This window comes from Amblyomma maculatum, chromosome 8 (genome assembly GCF_055883805.1).
Source record: "Amblyomma maculatum isolate TAMU_Amacu chromosome 8, ASM5588380v1, whole genome shotgun sequence".
Classification (NCBI taxonomy): domain Eukaryota; kingdom Metazoa; phylum Arthropoda; class Arachnida; order Ixodida; family Ixodidae; genus Amblyomma; species Amblyomma maculatum.
The window spans coordinates 70,107,918-70,127,864 of record NC_139351.1 but is presented as its reverse complement, the minus strand read 5'-3'; the positions used below and the strand labels follow the sequence as shown (position 1 = coordinate 70,127,864).

The 19,947-nt window shown below is 44.6% G+C and overlaps 1 protein-coding gene across 1 annotated transcript in view; it reads left to right on the top strand.

The window, feature by feature from the left end:
• The window catches only part of Cdc14 (cell division cycle protein 14), a 55,285-nt gene extending 36,166 nt beyond the window's left edge, over positions 1-19,119 (top strand). Inside the window, exon 12 of the mRNA XM_084576456.1 lies at positions 9,215-19,119. Coding sequence (XP_084432582.1) covers positions 9,215-9,254 — 40 coding nt within the window. The 3' untranslated portion in view covers positions 9,255-19,119. The remainder of the gene's footprint in view (positions 1-9,214) is intronic.
• Positions 19,120-19,947: the final 828 nt, after the last annotated feature.

Below are 19,947 nucleotides of genomic sequence, written 5' to 3'. Positions count from 1 at the left end.
CACTTAATCACCACTGCATTGATTTGTGCCTCTATTAACTCTCACATATTCATTAGCACGCAGTCGCAAGCTACTCAGTTATGCAAAAGACCACCCGGCACATATATGAAGTCCCACTTGAACCAACCCATACGAAAATCCTGGGGTAGCTTGTTTGACACAGAATTTAAGGGATCCGGTTTCAGTTCCCATCTCGCCTTTGTTGCCTGATTAGGGCTACTTTGAGACAGCAGCTCTGTCTAACTCGGCCACATCACGCAGTCTCGTAGCTTCACACGGAGCGCCGATCAACCAGAGCTGTGCCGTGTCTGTGATTTCTCGCTCACAGTGCTGACAACGTTCTGCAAAATGGGGCCTTCAACGGTTCATAAACGGGCAAGACGTGGTATGGGCAAAACAGCTAACCGGGATAGTGTGGGCGTAATGAACGATGTCAAAAGCAACCATAACGAACGGTGGCCTAGGAACATGTGGAATGAGGAGGTTAGGAAGTTTGTGAGCAATGCGGGACAGGGACAATTTAAGGTCCATGGTAGGAGGGGCCTTTGCCCTGTTGATGTGTAAACATGTGCGGTGAGGGTGGGAGAAACACAGTCACCTACTCAATAGATCGAAATCTAGAGGGACTGGAGCATTTCATTTATGTGACACGTTCTATGTTGAAAGGACCAAAGCGTCTGCTGATACTGTTTGTTTGAATTAATAGCCCACCGTAATGATGAGCCTAGTGCTGTGAAAAATGAAAAAAAATTGTTGAGCTTCCTGTATTTTTATGCTTACTTCTATTGCATGTAGCAACTATGCATTCTTCACGTAGAAACGGCTTGCGTCAGCTTATTTGCAATGACTGTTGCTCAGTGGGGGGGGGATGCAGGCGAAAGGTCGGTTGAAAGACCAGTGCCGACTGAAGTTTTTTCTGCCTTTCGTCTCTGCCCAGCCACGGCCACATGTGATGCATGGCTTCTGTATCCTCCTCCTCCTCAACCTGCTGCCAGACTGCTGCACGTCTTCCTCCGTCTCCTCCTCTTCCTGCCTAAATTGCCTGTCTACACCCCTTTGCCGTTGGGGCAATGCAAGCTTTCTTCAGCATTGCCCTGTAGAGTAAAAAAAAAAAAAAAGGAAAAAGAACAAAAGAAGATGGAGAGGAAGCAAACGTGGACTCTGTTGCCTGCCCAGTCTGCTTGCTACCCCCATTCTGTTTGCTTTCTGCTTCTCTGCAGCGACATCAAGATGACATGGAGAGCTGTTCAATTAATGTTAGCTCAGGAGCAGTTACATCAAATAGCCAACCGTCAAAGTTGATTCGAAATGTTGCACGTCACACTGAATGTCTGGTCACAGGAGTGATAATCAACTGAAAGCCGTTTTAGGTTTTAAGTTGCAGGCAGTGTAACGTTGTTGAAACTGAAGTTGTTTAGACCGTTCAGTTGTTTGTGAATGCAGGTTACGTTTTGCACGCACTGCAAAAACTGTTCAACTTTTGTTCGGAGCAGCTTCAGTTTGCTGCCGTCTCCGTGATGTTACAAAACTGCAAGTACTAGCAGTTATGCTTCACTTCAACTTTTTCCGAGCACAGGCAGGGAGGACGGCAAGGCCTATGTCGTGCTTTGAAGGCTACAGGTTCATAAATTGTATCTGAATATTCGAGAACCGTGTAGCGACTTCATTATTTTTTCAGTGAGTTGAGTTATTTGCCTTTTAATTATAAATCGTTACCAATAGAAACCTATGTGTTTGAAAGCCAAATTTTTTGTCGTAATGGAACGCTCTATTTTTACCTTTTCGGGGTAGGTTTGAACAAAGTAAATGTTACGAGCACTTTTGCTTCAGTAAAAGCTTGGCGTTCGGGTCAGTAATTGTCGTAATGTTATGGAATGCTGTTAGCTTGCTGTCAGCCTTGAGAAAACTTGCGTCGTGTGCCTTGTCGCAGCAGTTTTCTCAAGGTATCTTGAAACTTTGTTTATCTTGATGGTTTATATAGTGTGCCAATAAACAAGAAAGTAGACAAACAGACCAGAACAAGCATTGTGTTCCTTTGGGCCGTTCTCTTGGGGATCTTTTATTTGCAAAAGCGGCGTATCAACTTGGCAAGCTGTGCATTATTATAAGAAAACTGACATCTCAGCAGCCAATGAGCTTAGTTCTCTTTTTCCTTTGGCTTGAAGGTGTGGAGTGCTAACCAGTGCATTAACATTGTGCATTATGACACACAGTGCATCATCAGACATCTTTTAAAATGGGTACAAGCATTCGTCTTCCTCTGGCAGCCGTCTTCTAGTCTTTCCCTCCTCTCCCTCTAAAAGTGGAGAAGGACATTCTCCTCTCGTCATTTTTTCGCCTGCCACCTGTGGCAGGTTGCAGAATGATGAGAGGAGAATATCCTTCTACACGTTTAGAGGGATAGGAAGGAAAGACCAGAGGACGGCTGCCAAAGGAAGACGAATGTGACAGGTGGCAAAACTGGCATTTAGAAACTGCCTGTGTTGCACATGGCTGCAAGGTGGGCCTGTGAATAACAGCTGTTTGCAGAGTAGAGATGAATACACAATATAGAAAACATTACTAGGGATAGCCAAGTAGTCCGAGTGTGATTAATAGCAAGCAAACAGCGATCAATTCATGTTGCAGGAACTGTCGCAGGCAAGACATTTGCTGCACGAAATGAGAATGCACCTTGAAGCATTAGTGCCAGTGCGAGAATTCTCCTTTCCTCTGGAAGGTCCAGTGGCTTTCTATAAAATGCTGAGGAACGTAGAATATCTCGTCTTCCATCTTTTTTTTTGCATGTAAAAGACTTTTTCTCAAAAATGCCTAAATTTAACGAACAACTGGTTTTATGATGAAAAAAAGCCTTCAGTGAATTATGATTACTAGATATTGCGACATATGAGTCTAGTCCGAATATGTCAACTTCCCAACCCTTGGCCTTTGCTGACAAAAAAAAAGCTCTGAATCTCAGTTGATTTATTCATACTCCTTCCACTTGCGGGAAAATATGTGGCTCAAAGCGTAATTGCATAACGATGTACTCGATTGGTTGCGAATGTAAGTTGAGATCGGAGGCCATGTAAAGGCCGTCTGATGTTTCTATACTTCCATGTGGCTGGCTTAATGACAAACCAAACTGCCAACTGTCCTCTAATTTTGGATTCCTGCACGATGTGTGTGCTCTAGCAGTTACTGAAGATTTGCTCTCGTGCAGCTGACAGGTTGTCAGGGAAAGCAGACACCAGCATGACCTAATCGTAGACAACACGCAAACTTAATTTTTATGGATCCTTTGTCACAAAAACGCCTCCATCGTAGGGTCGGTGTTGGTGTTGATGGCCATGAGCAAAAAAGACCAGTGGAAGCAAAGGATGAATGAAATTTGGGGACGTGTGCTCTGGTTTGTGCGAAATTCTCAGTGAGGTTCCTGTAACCAGAGTCAAGTAACTGAGCTGAAAGGAAAATGGGCTTAAGGTGGGCTGCAGTGGGATTCAAATTCAGGAACAATGGTTTGCAAGGGGTTTGCACCTCGCCAGTTGTCTTGGAGGCATATTTCTGCATTCATTATTAATTAGGAGTATGAAAACAAGGAATTATGTCATCACATGGTGTAGGCAAACATGGCTTACAGCGAAAGAGACGCTTTGAGCTGTTACATCATCTTTGAAACCAGCAGAGCGCATTGTAGGACCACCCATAGATGCTCGAAATAAAATGAAAAATTCACGCGCTCGCTACTTGGTGGACACATTAAGCACTGATAATTGGGATAAGAGGAAAGAAATTGGGATAAAAGGAGAGAAAGAGAAGTGTCGTGTAAAGTGAAGACATCTATGTGATGAGACACAAATCTTGTGAGCTTAAGTGCCCGCAAGTTTTTCGTAGCAGAACCAATTTGTACCTATCATACCTATCTGTACCAATTTTTTTTACGCCCACTGAGTTCCGTGCATGCGGTCAGCAATGGGCATTGAAAACAAGGAATTATGTAATGCATAATTGGCCTTAATACGTAACACTGTGTTAAACTTCTCAAATAGTGAGGCTTCATGTGTATCTAAACTTCCAGTTTAAAAGGATGTTTGAAGAAAATATCGGCTTATATAAAGTAAAATTCGGTAGCCCTAAAGTAAGTGATGGAAAAAGGGGCAGGTTGAAGCATGGCCGGATATTTAGGCGCTCTCGGAGTCCCCAGAAAATTAGCCAGGGCTCAACCCAGCTGAACCTAGTATAGAGAGTGGAAGCTCTGTTAAGCATGCTTAGACACGATTTGCTGTGGTTTAACTCCTCCATGGCTGTCTGTGAACGTCAAGTAAACCACAGCTGGTTTAGCAGGGAAGGCTGTCTAGCAACCACGAAAACCGAGAATTGTCAGGGAAATTTCATGCACTGGGAAAAATCTGTGAAATATCAGGGAAACCATCAAAAATTTCGCCAAGTCAGGGAAAATGGGGAAATGCAGGGATATATTCTGCAGTGCATTTTAATTTTAAGCTGGTGTGCAGAGTAAGTATTTTATTCGTGCAGATCTTTTTGTGTGTATGTGTGTGCTGTCTCGGCCGTGGTCGCGCCGCAAGGCGAGGCGCGTTACAGTCGAACCCGGATACATCGAACCTAGATAATTCGAATTTTGGTTATATCGAACTCGTGGAATATCCCCTTGAAAATCCCATGTAAAAGTATAGGAAAGTTGCGTCGTATATCGAACTCAGTTTCACCAGTCGTTCGATCTATCGAACTCCGCACCACGCATTGGACAGTGCGCCTTCCCCTAAGACTATCGCATCACCCTCGGCCATTTGCTGTGTGATGTTTTTAAGCCACGCGCGGAAGAAATGAGAGGGCACTGTTCGGCAACGGCTGGTCTGGGGCAGTGCTGCCGCGTCTTTTCCCCAAGGGCGCCCGCATCTGCGGTGATCGCTGCCACGCGCCAGCATGTGACGTTTGCAAGCCATGTGCGTGAAGGATTGAGAGGGAGCCAATGCAGCCGTGGTGTTCAGGAGAGGGGAAAAACGTGATAAAGTGAAGCGCAAGGATGTGTCCACTCTTCTGCGAGTGTTATCTCTCTCCCTTCCTCTCTCTTCAGCGGTCTTTGTTCGCAGCAGTACGCACTACGCATGCGTGGACAAGCCAGCTCAGCCGTGGCAGACGTAGCAGATGCTTTCTCTAGTGTGTGTTGTAAACACTCTGCGTGCGGCGGCTGACATGCGATGTGCGTCTCGTGTCGTTGCTGCGGATGCAGCGGGAGTCGTTAATTTTTGCCGTCGTGCTGAACGTGCAGCGTAGCGTGTGCTATGACGGCTACGGCCGTTAAGAAGCTGCAGTCTTTTTTTTTTCTTTCTTTTGTGAGTCGTTTTTACTTGTCGTGCTGAACTTGTGGTGCAGCGTAAGCCATGGCGGCTTCTTACGCTGCGAGAGTTGTCCATTCTTACATCTATGAATCGGCGAAAGCACGCGGTCAGCTGCGATCATGACACCGACTTTTAGCATTATTTTCTTCTAACGGCATTTGCAGCTATCACACTCCAATGATTTTGTGGCAGTGGACTACGCCCGCCCAAAGTGTGACGTGATAAACCGAATCAGGCTTGTGCAATCAAGCCATCACGGGCACTGCCAAGTTCGCTACCTGCCACCGCAGGATCTATCAAAAGTATAGTCAAAAGATAAACACGCCAGGGCGTTATCGCTGTGTAGCATCTTAACGCGCTGCCAATAATTGAGCTGTGGATGTGATGGTCGAAACGCAGGGACGCACCTCCGAATGCTTTTTTTTTTTCAAATTCTCGGGGGCGAAAGTGGAGGGTAGGTTCATTATGCGACTGGGTTGATTACGCAAGAAATACAGTATCATTTTTCAAGATTGCAAGTGGCGTCTCCTAAATGTCATGCGCCTGTCATTTTGCAGGGAAGGCTAATTCTAATCTGGCGCTACATGTGCAATCCTGGGAGTGTAAATCGGAGGATGACCCGCCTCTTTGTACGCCTGATTTCAGTAATATGGGTGTAGTTTATAGCAAGGGCAATTAGTTCTGTCGAGAGTTGGTTGAGGCGTATTACATTGTTAAGGCTGAGGACAAGTGTGCGGCTAAGGCATCGCTTAGCCTTCACTGTAAGGAATTCGCTCTATTAGAAAAGTCGTTAGTTAGGCCTTGACTTTGAATTTTCTTCTTCTTCCTCTTCTCAATTTCCTGCCATTTCATCAGTTGGGTTGTGCGCGTGCTTTTCAGAACGAGTCTTTGTTTTCTTTCGTTCAATAAACATTCAGTTGTTAGTCCAGCCTTGTCCTGTCCTCTTCTTCCCTGTGTCTCGTCCTTTGACTGGTTAAAAATGAACCCTTACCAGCTTGCACAGTCGTCAACCTTGTTGACTTCAAAGGCTCACTAGGGGCATTACATCAAGGGTGGGCTAACAGATCATTTAATTAGTTCTGTGATAAATGACCGTGATAAATGATAAAGTTCTGTGATAAATGATAAAGGATGGGCAAAAGCTTCAGCTGGCAGGTCATTCCAATCTCTTGCAGTCTGGGAAAAAAAATGATTTGAGATGCGCAGAAGTGGATGTTCGAGGTGTATGGATGCCGTTTGGGTGACTAGTGCAAAGTGAAACGAGCTGATCGTGGAACGACTGAAAGGGGAATGATGAAATCTGTAGAAAAGCGAAAGTCTGGCTATTTTACAACTGGATTGAAGGCTGCGTAGGTTATTTCTTGCTTTCAACAATGTTATGCTCGTACGATATAAGTAATCAGAATATACGAATCGTATGGTGCAATTTTGGACTCGTGTGTTTTAGAAAAGTAATTTTTGGGGGTCTCAGATAAAGCTTGAGTATTCTAGTGTAGGACAGACAAGAGTCAAATACGCAGAAAGTTTTACTGTAGCCGGTGCCAGACAGAAGTTACGTTTTAAAAAACCAAGAACACGGTTATGTTCATAATGTGTGTTAAGTTAAGTTAAATTGGTTCACAGGAAGGGAAAGGCACAGTAACTGTCACACTTGCTCTGTGGACACCCGAACCGCGCCTTAAGGGAAGGGAGGAAGGTGGGAATGAAAGTGGAAAGAGAGAAAGAGGAGCCGTAGTGGAGGGCAACGGAGTAATTTCGACCACCTGGGGATCTTTAACGTGCGCTGACATCGCACAGCACACGGACGCCACTTCGTTTCGCCTCCATCGAAACGAAACGAAGTGGCGTCCGTGTGCTGTGCGATAATGTGTGTTCCAAGAAGGATCCTGTGTTAGGCTGATTCCTAACTATTTATGCGTGAATGCATGAAATATCGATCTGCCTCAAATAGTGTAGTTCGGGGTAGGGTAAGACTGATGGCGATGAAATGAGATTACGATTACAGTTGTTTTATTAGCGTTTAAAGACATTAGCCAGTTAGCGCACCACTTTTTCACAAGGTTTAGGTCACATTGCAGATGGTAAGCGTGTCTGCTGTTAGTGATCATCTGGTATATGACGCAGTAGTCGGCGAACAAACGAACAGTAGGAGGTAGATTAGTTTGGAGATCATTAATACAGATTAAGAATAAGAGAGGACCTAAAACGGTACCAAAACGGTACCATGCGGCACGCCTGAGGTAACGGGACGTGGAAGATGTGTTGTTGTTAGCCAGTACAAACTGTTTGCAATTAGTAAGAAATACCAGTAGGTCCAGGTTTAGGAGAGAAAGATATAATAAGAGGCATTGGTGGGCAACTTTGGCGAAAGGTTTTCAAAATTTAAGAAAACTGCCTCTACCGGTGTGTTAGTATCCATGCTGGAACTGATGTGGTTAGTAAAGGGAGCCAGCTGGGCAGAGCAGGATAGGCTTTTCAGGAATCCATGTTGACAGGGGTGAAAAAACAAAAGACAGACTGCAAAAAGCTTGTGATGTGTGAGTAAATTACGTGCTTCATTAATTCAGAGGAAATGCTAGTGATCAATATGGTTCGGTAATTATTACATGATGAGGAAGGTGTTCACGAGGATGATTTTTTCTACTTTCCACTCGCCAGGAACTGTACCAGTCTCTAGTGATTGCTGGAAGAAAGGGCAAAGAGTGGCTACGACATAATAGACGAAAAAAAATTAAAGATTAGTGATATGCGAGCAGCAAAGTGTATGCATGCATGCATGTCAATGAGCATCAGCAAAGGGAGCCAGCAAAGGTAGGAGCCATTAACACTGTCATGTTATACATTTAAAGGCAGGGCCTAAATATCCCCCCAAAATGATTAATATTGATCTTTTAAGTGCCTCCTCTGACCGTGTGATGCAGAGGTCTGACAGTCAGTGTGATAACATGGATGCCGTGAGCAACTAGCTGAAGCCCACTGCAGTAGTAGCATTCATTTGCCAGGAATGAGGTTACCGGATCTATTCAGGCCGTGGCAGGTGCATTTTAAGCGCTTTGAAATGCAAAAGACAGCCATGATTTGTGAAATGCTGGAGAACGGAGAACCACAGTCTCCCTTGATTATTCATCTTAACCGACTTGTGTGTATCAATTGTTCATCAAAGTGGATTTTGTTTTGATTGACTCTATGGGAAACCTCTCCACGTCCTCGCACTGTTCATTTTATCTGAGAATTGGTCTTAATCAAGTTCATCCTAATGGGAATCTGTTGTATTCCTAGCTGAATTTCTTCCTTCTTATTGTTGTGGTTTTTGCAGCCAAATGGCGGCTGTAAATTATTCTTAGAGAATTTATTCTTATTGTTTTTGTTCCAGCAGCCTGGTGATGGCTGCAAATTATTGCCAACTGAATCTTTCTGTTTCACCTTGTTTTGGCTTTGGGTTGAAGAGCTAAATGGCAGCTGTAATGTATTAACTGAATTTCTTCTCTCTTGTATTGTTTTGGTTTCAGGAATTTGATGGTGAAGGTGTATGTAGACTCCTAAATCTCAGTTGTGCTATCCCTTGGCGTCAAACCTATCAAGATGGAGCTTAAGTGTGTCCAAATTTTTCTTTTTGTTAGCGTCATGTAACCTAACTGAACTTTTGCATCACGGTTGCCATTTTGCTGTCGAAACCAAAACAGCGTGACAGGTAAAATATTTAGCCATAAATTATTTACTTGGTCTACATTTTATGTTTACTAATGCCCTGCATATCAATCCAAAGAGGGAACCCACAACCGAAATTTCCTCTCTGCATTCCTTAAGGCAGCGGGCCTTATGTATAGTTGTTGGTCACGTACATTAAGCGTGTCTGGTGCGCGGCTGTGTTGCAGTGTTGCAGGCCGCCAGGCATCCGGCAGCATGCCCAGGTGACGAGGGGGGCCGGCCCTCCGGAGGGCGGCAACGGAGGCGCCCCCCGGCCCCCCTACCAGGCGCTCCCCCCGGAAGAGGCCCAAGAGATGCCCCCAACCTGCCACCTGCCGCTGACGACCACTGTTATACACCCCTCTCCCCCGTTCCTTCTCCTCCTGCTCCTCGGCCACCAGCATGTGTGTCTCCCGTCCACTTCCATCCTGGCAAGACGGGCTAGTAGGAGGATGATAAGTGGACACCATTCTAGGTGGTTTCTTGTCTGTAGACTCCAACCTAAGTTGTGCGCATAAGTCGGCTGGGCGTTAACAGGATGCTGTGTTTGGGACACAGGCAGGCGCTTGAGCCATCAGCAAACTTTTCCCCGGTTTTTGTTGCTGCGGCAACATGCCAAAAGTCTTTGGAAGCTGCAGCGCTTGCTTTCTTGGCTTCTCTGCTTTAAAAGGCCATTGGTCTTCAGGGCATGCCCATAAGTGCAGCATTGTGCAATTTCAAGGCAAACCTTGCAGCCTGAAAACTTTTGAGCAAGGCTGCACTTTGGCCTAACCTTAAGTGGAAATGGTGACTAGTGTTTTCTCTTGAAGAGGCCGTTCTAACAAATTTGGAGCCTCTAGCTCGTACCGCTGCTTTCATTTTAGTTTTACCTGGAACAGGCCTGTTTTATCTCTTTTTGGTAGTGTGCAGCTGTAACATGTTCCACTTGCTTAAACATTGCACTTCTTACCCAGTCTTCTGGTAGTATATAGCAAGGTTCAAATGTCTTTGGCACAGATGTCATGGCTGCTGCGCGTCAAAACTAAGGCAGAATGACCGGCAGTCCCAGATGCACCTTTAGGTGTGCCACGGCGCCTTTTAAACTCGCGTTTTTTAAATGTTGAAGGCTTAACACATTTTCAATGGGCTTGCACTGTTTGAAAAGTCTACTTCAGATAGACCTTGGAGCGATGCATTCTAAGGCTGGGCTCGTGCGATGTAATCTGTGAGCTAATGGAAGCCCCAGGCTTTGGCACAGTGGTCAAACCACTCTGCTGCTGTTACCTCTAGTTCCATTTTATGTCAAATGCAAAACAAGGGGTTCCTTATTCTGGACTGATCCTTCAATGCGAGTTTAATAACATGAGTGGTATCCAAGTAGCTACACATATTCATGGGACATGCAGACCTGTTTTCGCACCCTCTGCATATTGGCGCCCGTGAATATTCATCAGATGTTCAGTGGATGACAGTAGGGGGGACTAAGAATAGGAACTTGCATATTTCCAGTATTTTTATGTGTGTGCTTGGTTCCAGGTACTAAATGAATAGCCCGGTGATTTGCGCATTGTCACGTTCAATTGCTTACATAAATTTTTGGCACTATCAGGTTTTGCTTTATGCGTTCATGCATGCCAGTTTGAATGCTGCAGTGTTGGTTTGAATGCTGCAGTGTTGAGCTATGTTTATTTCGTTCAGCTTCAATAGAGCTGAAATTTAAGTATTTGCTAGAACCAGTTGATCAGAAAGCAATTATGATTTCTGCACGCAATTTTGGTCTACCTTTTGCCGTTGAAATAGTTTGACCAAGGCCTTTAATTTCGGCATGGCTTAATTGTTGCTTTCTATTTATTACATCGATTGTGCTGACGCCCACACCAAGTTAGTGGATGTACTGTGGATATTCGCTAGACATGGATTCTCATATGCATCCAGATTATGCGCATATATATGTTTATGTAATGTTTTCACATGAACATCCTGAAAAGCAAATTTTTATATTTGTACAAGTGAAAATGTTGGGCATGCAAACAACCGGTGTCACTATCTGCATAAGCTGATGTACAGTTTTCTAGTGGATGTCTCGTGAATATTTGTGGTTGCTTGGGTAGCTTAACACAACTTCGTGCTGTGCAAATCTTCTTGAGCTGTGAGTTTTTTGCAATGGCTTCTCAGCCCAGTGTTAGCAGCAGATTCTATTTATTAGTGCCCATCACAAATTAGGCACTGTTGCAATTGCAGAAGTTGTGCCTTGCATTGGTAATGTAATTTGTAAACTCTTTGTGGCTGTCTTATAGTCACTTGGCTTCTGTGCGAGTCGCTTCAAGAGAAACGCTGGTAAACATGTCTGCTTTTTAGCGAGACAGCTTGGAGAAGGGCATAGGATAGGTAGTAGGGAAGAACATCCATTGTTCATGCAGTCTATTTACCGTATTTTCCGGTGTATAAGACGGGGTTTTTTTGGCAAAGTTTTGGTAGTGAGTCCTATACAACGGTGCGTCTTATGTGCTTTATTTTTTTCCGTTTCGCACAGTGTTCATAGGCAAACGTTATCGTGAAACGGTAACGGTAGCGGTGGCTGCGATTACAATATTTACAGTCGTTATAGTGTTCCAGAATTGTACAGCTGTCTCACTGGCAGAATGCTAAAAGGTGGTGATGTCCATGCTCCTCGCCCTTTCCATGCTGCCAAGACAAGCCAGATCGAGCCGACTCTCTTTTCCAGTTAAGATTTACAACATTGTTTGGTGGCCATTGCATGTATGTTTCTTCTTCCTGCATGTGTTTTGCCACGTGCATCAGAGCACCCACGCACAGGGACGGTCAGTGCAGTGATTATGAGTGCAAAGAGGATGCCTCAGCGCTGTCACGAGAAGTCGGTAACTGCGAACCAAGATGAAGCATTTCAATGCTTTGAGCAATAAGTTCCTGTTCTCACTGAGTGGGACTTCTTTTGCTCATTAGCTTTGCCTTTTTTTTTTTTCTATCATTTGCATGTGTACGCAACACATTTTCTTTCAGGCACATTGCACACGATGGTCGAGCAAGCATATATAGTCAAGTCCTATTACCCTATCCTGAATAAATTGAGGAGCGTCTTATTGAAGGGTGTGTCTTAATACCAAACGTATGCAAATAACAAAAAGTCTTATACAAAGTCTTATAAACCGGAAAATACGATATTAGTGCTAGGAAATCAGTTCTGTGAGCAGTTGGTCAGCTGTCACCCATGATGGCTTTTACTTGCAGTTGCAGTGCAAATGTTGGCAAACCAAATGGTTTGATGGGGAGTTAAATGGCTTGCCTTGTCACAAATATACTATTACCGTTGAAATGATCACGACAGCTGGTTTTCAGGATTGGGCCGACTGCACTGAGACTGCCATCAGCAGCTCAAACTTTGGTAGACTGAATCTCGTCTTGTTTCTGAACAGGCATCAGTTGAGGCTGTCCCGCGGGACAACTCCAGGGGTCTTTGGGAGTCTATTGCCGCAGCAACACGGAAACCTCGCTGATTCTCGAGGGGTGCGGGCATGCCAACTGGTTCAACTGCCGTTTGACCTTCCCGCGGTGTCCTTATGGCATTTTAGAAGGTGGTTGGCCTACCTACATCAGACATCCTCACATTGCGTGGGGACACGTTCAAGTACAAGGAGACTGCAGCGTCATTTCTCATTGCTTGAATGTGTCTTTCTACTGACACCTTCCTCCTGATTCTTCGCGCTGCAGATTCGTCACTCATATTCACCCCCCCCATTCCCATCAACCTGGTGACCATCGTCCCGTCCTGTTAGCTTGGCAGCGAAAACTTGTTCGCTCAAGGTTCACCACCGTAGCTGTGTGCCTGCTGGCAGTGAGGCACCATCTCTAAACCGGCCTGAGGGATGTTTCTAGTAACTGCGTCAGAGGTGCTTCAAACTTTGTCGGTGTTTGTCACTGGTGTTAAGCACAGTCACACTTGGTTCGAAGTTGCGAAGGTTGTGTGACCGTTTCATCGGTCGGTAAGCAACAGTTACAAATGGTCGCATCGATTGAAAGTGACAGATCCGGTTTGGTCACACACACACTCTCTAACTTTTCGGCCTTGCCATTTTCAATTTTAAGTCACTAAATCGACCACCAGCCCCTCAGAAGTAGCGCAAAGCTTGGCGTATAGTACAGTCCGTTGTTAAAGGGAACATGAGACTGTGTGGTGGCAGCGTTTTGCAAATATACCCCGCGAGAGCTGGCGCCAAACAATGGCACATGGTGCATGCGCAGTAGCCACCTCTGGCTACTTTTCTCCAGCAATCTTTTTCTCCAGCATTCATACAGTGATGTTCATTCTCGCCAGTTGTCTGTGGCAGCGCTTTGTGAAGTGCATATGCAGGGCGTCTAGCAACCGGGAACTGTCAGGGAAATCTTATGCATCAGGAAAAATTAGTGAAATATCAGTGAAACCATAAAAAATTTCGCCAAGTTGGGAGAATGGCACGATATATTCTGCAGTGCATTTTCATTTTAAATTCGTGCATAGCAAATATGTTCTTCATGCATATTTTCTTTTTGTACTGCCTCGCGAGCGCGTTGCTGCCACAGTGGCCGCACTGCAAGGTGTGATATCTTACTTTGACTCCAACGCGTGGCTGAGCTGCCACTAGAAGAACCAATACGCTCGTGAGGGGAGTACTCAATAAAATATGCGGAAGCTGCAGCGGCCAGTGCAAAAGCGATCAAGGAGCTGCTGTGGTCCCTTAAAAACGGCAAGCGTGTGCGCGCAGCCTATTGGATTGGATTGGCTCTGCTATTTGCGGGCGGAGCAGCTTTCGTGCGTGGGCTCTGAGGCTGGCATCAGTGCGCTTTTAACTTTTAGTAAAGTTTCGACGTTTTAACGGCCATTAACACTAATGACAGCCTTTTGACTATGTAAATTGCTGAATATGATTAATAAACAGCTTTTTTTTCTTATCAGCAGCTACATTTCTAAACCTCTTCACTCGTCAGAGAAAACCTGGAAAAGTCGGGGATTTTGAAAATAGTGGTTTGCTGGACACCCTGGTATGCCATGCGATCGACGTTCCCTTTAACAATGGACCATGCTGTATATCTGGGCTACACTTACTAGTTTCAGATACAGCTCAACATTGCAGTAAGTACTCCTAAGAGAGGGTCCTCCAGCCAATGCCAGCAAGCTATTGCAATGAAATTGTGGTCAGCCACTTTTGCAAGTTAGCGGGTCTGCTAATGCATGGTGGTTAACCACAACATGATTGCAATAACTTGACACCAGTGGCTGGAGCGCCTTAAAAAGAGGCACTCGCTGCTCCATTCTCGAGCAGTACCAGATTATAGTGAGAGCGTAGCTTTTGTTGATTCGCTCTGGTAAAAATTCATAGCTGGCTGCGCACCCTTCGCATTTCACAAGTGTGAACACACCTTTACTGCCCACCTCTGCAGAGTAGGTGACTAAAAGACGGCAGATGAATTTTCGCTCCTTGGAATGGCGTGGCGAGATTCAGTGCTGCAGGCCGTTGATGTGCCACTTGCCACTTATTTTTGTCCCTGCACAGCAACTACGGTGTACACTGATGGTGCATCAGTGCCTGATGCAGGTGTACACACTGCAGCAGGGCCACAATACAACTCTCGTATAGTACCATGCCGCTGTTGTTTCTGCAGCGGGAAGATCATGCCTTCCTTACCCATCTCGACTGCTTCTCGAATATGTCTACAGGGCCGTCTGAACCTGCAACCTGGGAGGGATGGCAGCAATGACGCCATGGAGCGAGCGCCATGGACTTCGTTTTGAAGGCGGGCGGTAGTGTGAACCAACCATTGGTCTGCACTCTTGCCTCCGTCATCTTTGTGTAAGGTTTCTTTTTTTTTGTTCCACTGAAGCAGTGGAGACGTCACATGAACTGTGCCTGACAGCTGACTCCTAAGCAGAATGCCTCCTTCCCAGGTTGCTGGGAAACGTTGACTCGGGCTACATGTATCATTGGTGTGTTTTTGAAGTTTTGCCTCTGGAATTTTTTTTTCTCTCTTCGTGTTTAACCTGTCACTTGTTGACCGCATACCCGCACATTTGTTCTTCTGGTGTGTGAATCGTGTCCTTGTCGTCTACGTTGTTCCACTGAAGGGCGAGAGGAACTGCTTGGCAAAGTGCCGAGAGCCATGGCTTGCGTAGGTGCAACCGGTGCCCCCCACCACCCGATTATAACACTGCGCTCTCGAGGGCGGCTGTGATTGACTACTGAAGCATTGTTCATTTATGCCAAAGTGACATGCCATGGCTCCCGTATCCTTTCTTGCTGGGTGTGTGTGTTTCCTGTCTGTCTGTACTGCAATTGTGCTTGTTTTTCACCTTGAGCAAAAGTGGAACACTTGCGTTTTGTTCTTTTTGATTTTTTCCTGGTTAAATCATGAGATTCAGATGTGAATTGCACAAGGCTGCTATCAGCACACGAAAGCCAAGCAAACAGCCGCTCTCTTAGACGGGCCTCGTCAGAATCTGTTGTGGTTTTGCCTTCGGTGTTGTCATGGGGGTCCTGCGCAACGATTTGGTCGGTTCGTGGTGCATGTCTGTTGTGGTCGTCGTAATTTAACAATTTTTCTTTCGTATAGAGAACACTGAGTTCACTTGAAATAATGGGGAATCCTGGAATTGTGGGACGTTGTGAGTACTGTAAATACTTTTGCTAGAATGTGAAGGTTTGTTCACGAGCTGTGTTTTTTTGCACAGCCATTTTTGCAGCGATCGTTTTGTATCGGACAGGTTTCTTGGCGTAACTGATAGGCTTGCTGTCTGTTGGCGGTATTGGTCACAGTCAAGCCTACCAAGACATATCCGTAGCTCCGCAGTACATTACACTGGAAACATACAGGGATTTTCTTGAGGCCAGCACAAACTTTTTCTTGGCTCCTTGGAAGTGTGAGTCGTACTGTCACAATTTTTACAGAGTTCCTTGTGTGTTGGAACGCGCAGGTAGCTAGGTTTTTAGACAGTTCTGTACTTGTGCGGCAGTTTTTCACTGAGGGCAGGGATAACTGCTGTGTATAACTGCATGCGTGCATTGCCACAGCACTACGCACATTGGAGCAACGGTGGGGTATTACTCTGCGCCAGCTCTACCTTAGAGCTGCTCCGAGTATCAAGATGGTATTTCACAAGTTCAGGGGAAGCACTGCATCAGTACCTGAGTGCAATCCTGGGGCAGTTCTGGGTTAAAGTGGATAGCAGAGCAACCATTCACTACAGCTCGATCTATTATTATCACAATTAAAAGCACAGGCTTCAATGTTCATACTTTTTGTCATCTTGAAGGATGGAAACATGGTTGGTAATTGCTTTCATCACTTTTGATGTCGGTGCCACTTCCTTCTGTTTATATTACGCATCCCTGAGGGCACATTTGAACTTGACCAGTGATTTACCTTTTTAAGTTTCACCAGTGATATACTACCTTTCTTATTTTAACTGTCACTCATCTGTACATATCACTCACGCAATGATTCCATTTGGATTGCATGCCCATCTGGTTAACACTTTTGTATCGTTGTCACCACAGGCCTTGTCACATCCATCAATCATTCATTCCTCATTGGCCGTCACTTGTTAAAGCAGTTCTCTATTTGTAGGTAGCTGGTTCAGTTGGTTCACACAAAGCATCTACAGAGTCTTGTAGCTGCATGTGGAGTAAACTGTTGTTTATTATAAAACGCTACAACTAATCCATGCTGTAGGAACAGTGACTGGTGGTGGAAGCCTTTGATATTAGGCAGTTATTTTCTCCCTAGTCAATGGTACTACTAAGCATGTTATTTGGCTATAACAGAGCTAGGAGTTAATATGATTCCAATACACTATAGCGCAGCAAAAGACGAGGACACAAGAGCGAGAGACGAACACCACGAGCGCTACTCGTCTCTCGCTCTTGTGTCCTCGTCTTTTGCTGCGCTATAGTGTATTGGAATCATGTACCAACAAGCCCAAAAAACCACGCTACTGAGTTAATATGCCTAAACATAAATAATGCAAAGGTACAGACATTCTAAAAGATCATGGAACTGTTGCGAAGGACAAAGCCTTGCAGAAAGTTACTGTGTTAGTCTGCAAACATAAACTTAGTGTGACCGACGGGCAACATAATTCTAGAATCTGTCTTAATCATGCAGCAGTAGAGGGTTTACATTAAACCCTATAAACCAAACCATGCTCTGTTTGTGTCGGGCAGTTTCTAATGGTAATTTAGCCATACAGTGCAGTACTGCACTAGTATTATTGGTTCAGTAATGAATTGAACCAGTTCAGTGCAATAGTGAGTTATTGTTGCTCACAGTTTCATAATTTTCTGTTCCTGCCTTAACCACCCATTCTTGTTTTGATTAAAAAACAAGGTGCAATGGTTTTGATGTAGGGTAACCTTATTAAAACTTATTTAAGTGAGCAAAGACTTGTTTCACATTTGAAAACTGGTGGAAAGGGAGAAAAAAAGTAGTGTATACTTTTGTGCCGCAAATGCAGATAACTGGAATTGTGTATCGGTGTGGCAGAGTAGCTAGGGTTGGGGTGCTGACAGATTTATTATCCACACTTAATCTCTACTATCTTGTATCCAGTGGTTTTAGCTTTGCTTCTCTTTATATTCCTTGTCTCGGTTATGTTTCTACTTTTCGTACTACTGCAATTTACCAGTGTGGAATTAGTTTTTTTTCACACATTTGCTCCTCTTTGTACTTGTCTCCCGGTTTAGTTTCTACTTTTTATACTGCTCAATTCACCTGTGTGTAAGTTGTTTCTTTTTTTTTAACATTCAAAAAGGTACAGATGCAAGGGGGTGTATCTGTCATGCCATTGCACTTTTTGACGGGGGGTACATCAGAGGCATGGTGTTGTTCTGACGAGGCCCGTTTGGTGAGTGGCAAGGGAGGGGAAGGGGAGGAGAAGCAGGTGTTCTCTCTGGCGTTTGCATTACTCTCAAAACTGGTGGTATTGTTTGTCGACATGGTTATCATGAATTTCATGGTCGTTAATTTGGATGCACTTGCCTGTGTTAACAGGACCCTGTGTGGGTCTATTTCCCATCATTAGTAACATCTATATGCATATCCTGTTTATTTTTCTTATGTCAGTAACACTATGCACACCCATGGCAGGGATGACAAATGAACCCATGTAGAGCGCTCTCTGAATTTGTCTATGGGTAAAGGAAAGCATTTTTATTATTTTGAGTGTGTCCGGTATCCATTCTGGTTTCTGGGAGAAAGTCTGTCTCTGACATGGGCTTATATTTTCTTTGTGTGCCTGTTGGAATGAATGGCATATTCTGAGGTACCTCCCCCTCCCTAATGAATGTTCAACTATTTCTCAAAGAAGTCCGAAGTCCAAAGAGTGTGGCTTTTTGAAATCTGCATGTTGGCCATCAGCATGAATCCTCCTCCTTGGCTACTCTTGATTTCATTCGCACCGGGTGTTAATGGCTTTCCTATTGCCAGCAGATGACGAGTGTGTAACGTCTGCCCTAAGGCGTACCTGGAAAGTGGTTTCTGAGATCAAGAGTAGAGGGTGGTTGTCATGGTTGCTGTTGAACATTGACTTCTTTTTTTTGGTGTTGTATTTAAGAATTTAATAATACTTGCACCCCGTGCGGTAATGGTGGGTCTGCTTTTGTGTTGGGTCTTTAACGCCTGCTGTTAACAAGTGGAGTGTTCTTCCTGCCAAGAGTCCCATGGCCATGCAGGCTCTACCCTTCAAAAATTTTCTTAGCATTCTATCGATTTCTTGTGAAAAGACTGCTGAAAGTCTATAGGAAGTCTAAAGAATGTTGACAAATACTTCTGTGAGGGCAGCTTTCCTTCTTTGCCCACTCCCCCTCATTTATGTTGTGTGCCAAGCTACTTACTCAGTGCCCGCAGTTGGTCCGCTTCTCTTTGCGGCTACATGTTTTATGTGTTTTATTCTTCTCGCTATACTATAAATATATGCGTGTACGTATACGTGTACAATGTTTGTAATGAGGCACTTTGTGTTGTAATATTGTCAATACGGAGACAGGCGACAGAAAGTGTACTATTTTAGATTCCAAGTCCTAGAAGTATAGCGGTGTAATAAATTTTAGTTTTTTAAATAACACAACTTGTGTGCTTTGTCTGCTTTTTCCTGCCCATTGCTAGTGAAGGCATAAGCCACCATGCCAAGGCAGCACTGATATGCGCTTATACATCTCTGTAGGTGACTTGCGTGAAAGAAAAAATTTAAAGGATGCGGGAAAAGAAAAAATTGGCACTCGGTGACAGTATATATCTGAAAGGCCACTCACTCAGTTTAGGATGGTTTGTTGCAATATTCCCCAAGTAAACACAGCGGAATCTCATTGATTCAATTCTCATGGAAACTGAAAATTGAAATGTATTATCCAAAACAGGCTTCAAAAGGTCATGACTGAAAGATATGTAGCACAGAATTTACTTTTATTACTGCTCTTTTGCCAGCATGAAATGACGTGTTATTCACTGTCTAAAGGCAAGCTTTTACTGAAACCTGTTGAAAATTTTCTCACCCGTTGACAAAGCTGCGAAGAGCACCAAAGCTTTCCACTTTGCTAGCTACCCTGAGAGAATCATTGGCAACCTAGCTGAGCTCAACGTCTGTGAAATGACCACCAAAAAATCGATTATAAAATAAATTGCCAGCCATTACAGAGTGTCCAGCAACTGGGGAATTGTCGGAAATTTTTGCACCTGGAAAAATCGGGGAAATGTCAGGGAAACCATAAAACATTTCGCCAAGTCAGGCAAAATGCCACAGTATATTCTGCAGTGCATTTTCATTTTAGCTAACACACAGAAAGTATGTTCTTCAAGCATTTTTATTTTTGTGTGTGTGCTGTCTCGCCAGCGCGTGGCCGCGCCGCAAGCTGTGTTTGACGCCAACGCATGGCTGATCTGTCGAAATACAAGAACC